Genomic DNA, 7,299 nt, shown 5'->3' on the forward strand with positions numbered 1-7,299 from the left:
TGGGAGGGTACCACACCATCACATAATTATGTTTCACACACCTGTAAGTAGTGGTGAATAGTCCTGAGTGAGTGTAGGTGACACACAAACCACTTTGTGTAAATAGTCAGGTCTTCCTGTGTCACTAAGTTAGAAGGATTGTTTTTTCCCATTAGGAAGTTTTCCCGTGCAACAGACAATCTTTCAGCTCTCTGAACGGCATCATTATACTCCTGCATAATGTAGGCAACTTGTTTCTAAGAGTAATGCAGAGACAGAACATGGTTATTTGCAAGCCTTATTCTCTTGTGTCATTTGCTTCCAAGCATAGGGTAATGCTGTTTGGGGGCCAAATAAGAGGCTCTTGGAATATCAAAGTACTTTCACATTCTGAATTTGACTGACAATAGCAGCAGTTACATTCTTAGGAGAAAGAGACTTCAGAAAAGAGTCAGTGCATACAGATGTTTGGTAACTGAAGGTGGCTTCTTAGCTTTTTATCTATAGCAGAGGAAGCCAAATCCATGAAGAAAAATGCATTTTCTATCATACAAAGTTTCCTTCAAATCTCATCCTTAAAAATAGGTGCCATTATCTTCTGCCACAGGCAAAAGAGGCAAATAGGTGCTCCATTAGTTTCTTTCCCATCTTTAGCCATGACTTAAAAAAACGGACAAGATACATTGTTGGTAATAATGTAAACTGGTACAGCCATTATGGAAAACAGTATGGAGATTCCTCAAAAAATTAAAAATAGGAATACCATATAATCTAGCAATCCCACTTCTTGGTACATATCTGAAGAAAACAAATCAGTATATCAAAGAGGTATCTGTATTCCCCTGTCCACTGCAACATTATCCCCACTAGCCAAAATATGAAAACAACCTAAAAGTCTGTTTACGGATGAATGGATTAAGAACATGTGGCATATATATATATACATATATATTTATAATTGAATATATGAATATGAATATTATTCAGTTATGAGGAATAAAAAAGGAAAGAAGGAAATCCTAACACTTGTGACATTAAGAATGGACCTGGAGAACATTATGCTAAGTGAAATAAGCGAGACAGAGAAAGATAAATACTGTATGATTACATGACAAATTAAAAAAATGTTAAACTCGGGCGCCTGGGTGGCTCAGTTGGTTAAGCGACTGCCTTCAGCTCAGGTCATGATCCTGGAGTCCCGGGATCGAGTTCCGCATCGGGCTCCCTGCTCGGCAGGGAGTCTGCTTCTCCCTCTGACCCTCCTCCCTCTCATGCTCTCTGTCTCTCATTCTCTCTGTCTCAAATAAATAAATAAAATCTTTAAAAAAAAAATGTTAAACTCATAGACACAGAGAGTAAAACAGTGGTTACCAGGGGCTAGAGAGTGGGGAAATATTGGTCAAAAGGATACAAATTTGTAGTTATGTAGGATGAATAAGTCTAGAGATCTAATGTACAGGTATGATGACTATACTTAATAATATGTATTGATAGGCTTATTGACCATTTTGTTTCTTAATAAAAAAAGAGCCCAAAGATTCTGTTCCTAGGCTTCCTACCTTGTAAAGAGGATAAAGTTGCTCCATAATCTTACTGTGCTGGCAAAACCTCTTCCATCTAAGCATGTGTGAATATTTACTCTGGGCCAGCTGGGTAATTCTCTCTGTATAATACTTTAACAGAAACAACAATAAAAATTAACACTTAGAATACAATTATAGTAGTAAGAACACTAACAATAGGAAAATCAGTCTCTGGTTGTTTCAGAAAGATAGATTTTTCTACATGAAGATCATAAAATTAAGAAACCTGGCTCAAGATACCATTAAATTTTAAATAAAGCAAGTATGTATTTCTAAATCTATATGATCTGTTGCCAATCTAACAGATTATAGTTTTGTTTATCAATTAGTGAACAATTAACAGGGATATAAAAGCCTATACAATTGTCTAAGGCTAAGCTCAAAATTTCTTAAAAACTGAAGTTATGAGACTAAAAAATACAAAGCACATTACAGGTAAGATTATAACTTTTAATCTTAGACCAGAAATTTCATTTAGATTTAAAAATAGTTAAATAAACCAACCATTTAGATGTTTTATTTCCAATAATAAATATAATAATGGCTATGATGGAATAAGTAGGACCAGACTCATCCTTCCATCATACACCACTAGAAAACGGGACAAAATAAACAAGACAACTATTTTCTGACCAAGACAACACATAGTGCAGGACTGTGGTCCTTGAGAGAAAGGAAACAAATGAAATGAGCCCTACAATCACCTTGGTTTTCTGCCTGAAATAGGCAGTTTCTGAACCAGGGAGTAAGAAAGGGAATCCCAAGCAGAGCACAATGGTCTCTCTGGGTTAAGGAGAAAGAAATTGATGCTTAGGAGGCTGAGTCAGCTGGAGTTTGCAGGGCACAGGACTGGAAAGGGGGATAGTATACAGAGAAAGGGCTACAGAAATCTGCACAGAGATCTCAAACTCAGCACTATTGACATCTGGGACTGGACAATTCTTTGTGGTGGGGGCTGTCCTGTGCATAGTTGGATGTTTAGCAGCATCCCTGGCCTCTTCCCACTATATGCCAGTAGCAATCCACTCCCAAATTGTGACAACCCAAAATGTCTCCAGACTTCGCCAAATGTCCACCATCTCCAGTCTCCCCTTCTCTCCCCTGAGAATCACTGATATACACAAAAGAATGAAGAGTGCTAGAATGATAGGGAAAGAGAATCTTGGATGAAGATAATGACAAAACTTTAACTTGCAAATAGAATCTCAATGTCTTTTATTTCTTTGTGATTCATTGCTAACTAGTTGCTAATGAACTAATTTGTATGCATAATGAGGATATAACTTCTAACAAAAGAACAAAGAATTTTAAAAATCAAAACAATACATGCCTATTATAAGAAATTTAGAAAATATATAAAAGTAAAAAAAGGAAATTCGTTGTTCTGCCATCCAAAGACAGTGATTGCTAACATTTTGATCAATGTCCATCAAGTGGTTTTTCTATATATTATGTGACCCTTATTATGACACACACAGACATGTTAGTTTTTGTTCACTAACATTACATAAAAACAATAATTCCTTATGCTAAAAAATGTTTATTGGCAGAACAATATTCTATCAAGTCTCATACTGTTTTTCCTAACTCTTTCCCCTAGCGTTAGATATGTAGGCACTTCTGATTTTTTCACTTTTATTATAATGCTGCAATAATAATCCTTACAGAAAACATTTTCTACCACATTTTGAGTTATTTTATAAAAAGATATTTCCATAAATATCTTCCCTAGCTAAGCCAACAGCTTTTTGAGGACTGAGACTTTCTTAGTATTGTATTTCCTCATAATACCAGCACAGGGAGTAATTGATAGAAAATCAATTGTTTAGTGACTATAACTAAACCGAACTGAACTATGACATGGGTCTCTGACAAAGAACAGAATTTACACTAATCAAGTTCTGCAAACTACACAGGTAGAGAAAATCCTACCCTAGCCAGAGGATATACCAGAAAGCCAACTTTGTTCATACATTTCTATTAATTTCCAGATCTGTTTTTCAGGTTGCAACATGACTTACCTGCAACAGAAGCAAAGGTAAATTTTCAGGAGTGTACTCTCTTCTTAGGCAGCTCTCTAGCTCCCTCTGCATGACATCTGCTTGAACAACAAGGGACTTTGACTCAGCCACCTGAACCCAGGGCAACAGAGCAGGCAAACAAAAAGAAGTAAGGAAGTAAAATTATCATTGTGTATGACAGCAAATGACATACAACACATTATACTGTTATACCTCAGTTACAATATAACAAATTTTAATATCACAAATCAAGAAACTGTAAAATTTTAAAACATCACAAAAAGTAAGTATCTCCAAAGAAGTAGTGGCCTGCTCTGATCTAGTAGTGAGTATTGGGCTGTTTTGTTCTCATAACACTGTCAATAACATCAGCTGGTTGTTTGCAAAAATAAAATTTTCCTGCTAAATGTTTCCAAAAAGTTAGCAAAATCCAACATATTGTTGTATTACAATACAGTTGTGTCTTACAATTACACACTCCTACTCACCTGTAAAGTTTTCTTTAGAGCCAGTTCCCTTTCTCTTCTAAAGTAAGAAATGTCCTTTGGTATTCGAACAGAGCTGTAGAAAGATTTATGCAATAGATGCTGTAATTATAGAAACTGTCATAAACAAAATTACAGACAGACCCTGATTAATCTGTAACTCTTCACAACTGCTAATTTCTAAATAACTATGTCATATTAGGGTGGATTATTGAGAGCATGTAAAGAGCATGTGGTCTTTAGTCTTAGTCTGAATCTCTCTTGTGTATACCTCGTTTGCTAACCTTTTCCCTGGGCGAATTTTCTTCACCCCAAACAGGATCTTTCCTACTACCCGTGATTTACCTCTCTGGTTTCAATTCCAGCATACAGGAAGAGGCAAAGTGGTGGAGATTTTTCTTTCCCCGACCTGTATTTCCTCCAATAACCTCAGCTCTAACAAGTGCTCATCAGACATCTCTCACCCTACTTAAACTAGACTCTTATAATTTAAACAGAATGTTTTTATTTCTGTGTTCTTGCTGGTTTACCAAACATGAAATACTTTGGGAATTTTTTTTAACCGAATTCTATCATCCGAGCCTAGTCACAAAGGAGTTGTTTGCACGATGGGCTCTGATGTGAGAAGGCACAAGCAGCACTGCTGTGGGGCCCAGGAATGGCGTGGGATCCTGTGGCAGGAAGAAGGGAGCTCTCCCCATTTGGGGTAAGACACACGCCAAGGCTTGGCAGCTCTGGGAACATCAGGGGACAGCACCCCTGATGTAGACATCACTTACTTAAGTGAAACCTTGCAAACACTGGCAAGGAAACCACAGCAGGTAGCTGTGAAACACATGTAAGAAACCACCTAGAGACTTGAGAGGGATGGTAGGCAGTGGAATTTAGGTTAATATTGTTCATATGACCCTATTAGTCCCCATGGGTAAGTTTTAAGGAAAGATGAAAATAGACTGTTAGTTTGTACACTTGTCAGCTCTTCCCCTCACTGGGGACAGTGGTCCTGTGAAAAGACCAGTCAGGAGGTCCCTCAGCCACATGACTCAAAGCAACTCATTGAGCCATTTGTGTTGAATTCCCAACTGAAGTTGGAGATAATGCCTCCCTTACCTCCTCACACCTTGGCTTTGATTAAAAAAAAAAAAATGAGGCAAGCTCTGAAAGGGCCTTAAGAGTAAAAGCATTACTAAATCAAAGCTATAATTTCTGTGATTCCTGGGTACCTGAATCCTGGCTGCAGCCTCATGGAGGTCAAGTAACCAACTAGAAAGGGAACAGGCAGTCAGGGAAACAGAGGAAGCTCATCCCTCTCCTGCCCTCTTGTCTTCGAATTTCTTTGGCATGCTGGAAGATTGGGCAGTGTCCTGGGCTTAGCTGCTGAACCTTCCCTTACTCAAATCATGTTTTTCATCTCAGTTAGTCTTGAAGTGTCTATGAATGAGATTGGTGGTGAGTATGTCAACCCACAAAAAAGAGATTCACCTATTTGTTCATCAAGTATTGTTTATTCAACATACATTCATTCATCTATTCATTCAGCAAGCATTTATGAGATACTTAACCACTATAAAGACTTGAGCTCATGGGGATAAATTGATGAAAGAATGTAGAAAGAAAAATGACCAAGGCATCATTATCCTACAGTTCTCAATAAATTTTTTCAATCTGGTGGGGAATGAGAATACTAAAGTGATTATTAGAAGTGGACATTTTACATTTTCCTTGGACTCCAGAACCTAGTACAACACCTGGCAAACAGAAGTTGCTCAGTATTTGTCAGATTAATAGGTAGATTCTTCCAGGTTCAGTGTTTAGTGGTTTGGGGGAGTAGAAAAATACAAGGGTCCAGAGATTTCCCATCACTCTATTCTGAAAGATAAAAGAGACTTCAGGACAATGTACAAAGAGGAGTCACTTGTTTGACACTCAGACATTTAAGATGTAACAATATCAATTGTAACTTGATCTTTGTATGGTGTCTTCTAGTTTTCAAAGTGCTTTAACGTGCATTATCTTACTTGATCCTTATAAGATAGGCAAGGTACATATCTATAACCTCATTTTTCACAGAAAGAAACCAAAGTTGGGAGAATTTATGGCTTGCATGGTTCCATTACCTTTTCACTTCATCATACAATCTTTGATCTGCTTCCTACACCCAATGGCTTTAAATACCAAATTATAAAACACACTAATACTGGTTCTTCAGAATCATCTTTGGAGTGAGGTAGTAATGCACCTACTTACTGCTTTTTCAACTGATCTTCCCTTTCCCACCCTCACCATCCACATTGTATTTACTTGGCTACTCAACCTAACAGAGACCTCATATTGTTCCTCTTGATCAATTGTGGCAGTAATAGAAATAGAGGGATTTGAAGGTCCTGAGCCCATGAGACTTACAACTTAGGGGCTGATCTGGTTACCCTATTTCTCTAGAAGAGATTGATATTATTGCCAACATTTACCTATAGAAGAGCTCCTTAATAAAATACCATTTTGCAGAACTCATTACCAAATACCTAGCATTATTTCAGTTTTTATATTTCTCATCAAAATCAAGGTCAAATTCAATGAAAATATTTTTGGGTAAAATGAGACCTTGCTTTTCAGTGAGTATGATTTGTATAATAGCTTCTGGAACTTTAAGACAATGGTATTTGTGAAATGTAAAAAGCACTTTTCTATTTCTTTGGTAGGACATTGCCTCTAAATGCCTTGGCAATTCTAGAAATATAGGGAACACTTACAGACAGCCATAAAATCTGAGCTTGAGATAATGCTAGTTGTCTATATAAAAAGAAGAGGGAGCTGATGGAGATTATGGGGCAACAGTGGGGGCTAAAGCCCCTGAAGACCATGCCTTCTCACTACTACTATTCACCTGTAAGCTCCATGAGTCCCCTGTTCTTCTATTGCAGACTTCAGTTCAGTCAGTTGCACAGACAGTTCTTTTTCTAACTGCTGGATCCTTTCTGTGGAAGCGATCTTATAAATTTCATCCATGATTTGCTATCCCTGAAAAACAAGAGTACAAAGCTTGTCTATCTTTCTTCAAGAAATCATGTCAACTTTGTGAAAATGTGTGCTTTTGCAATTTGAGGAAACAGGCTGACTAGACTGTTGTCATCTATGATTTAGTTAACAGTAGAGAAAAAAGAAATTAGAACCTCCACTGACCATTCCTTTGTTCAGCCCAGTTCACCTTCAGAAACATCTCCACTCCAGCTT

General features: G+C 37.3%; 1 protein-coding gene across 1 annotated transcript in view; it reads right to left on the reverse strand.

Moving 5' to 3' along the window:
- LOC110583534 (putative uncharacterized protein C6orf183) overlaps nt 1-7,074 on the reverse strand; it is a 37,789-nt gene extending 30,715 nt beyond the window's left edge. Inside the window, exons 1-4 of the mRNA XM_021693586.1 lie at nt 6,953-7,074; nt 4,072-4,144; nt 3,584-3,694; nt 42-236 (exon numbers count right to left, since the gene is read on the reverse strand). Of these exons, the coding sequence (XP_021549261.1) occupies nt 42-236; nt 3,584-3,694; nt 4,072-4,144; nt 6,953-7,074 (501 nt within the window). The remainder of the gene's footprint in view (nt 1-41; nt 237-3,583; nt 3,695-4,071; nt 4,145-6,952) is intronic.
- Nucleotides 7,075-7,299: the final 225 nt, after the last annotated feature.

This window comes from Neomonachus schauinslandi, chromosome 8 (assembly GCF_002201575.2).
Source record: "Neomonachus schauinslandi chromosome 8, ASM220157v2, whole genome shotgun sequence".
NCBI lineage: Eukaryota > Metazoa > Chordata > Mammalia > Carnivora > Phocidae > Neomonachus > Neomonachus schauinslandi.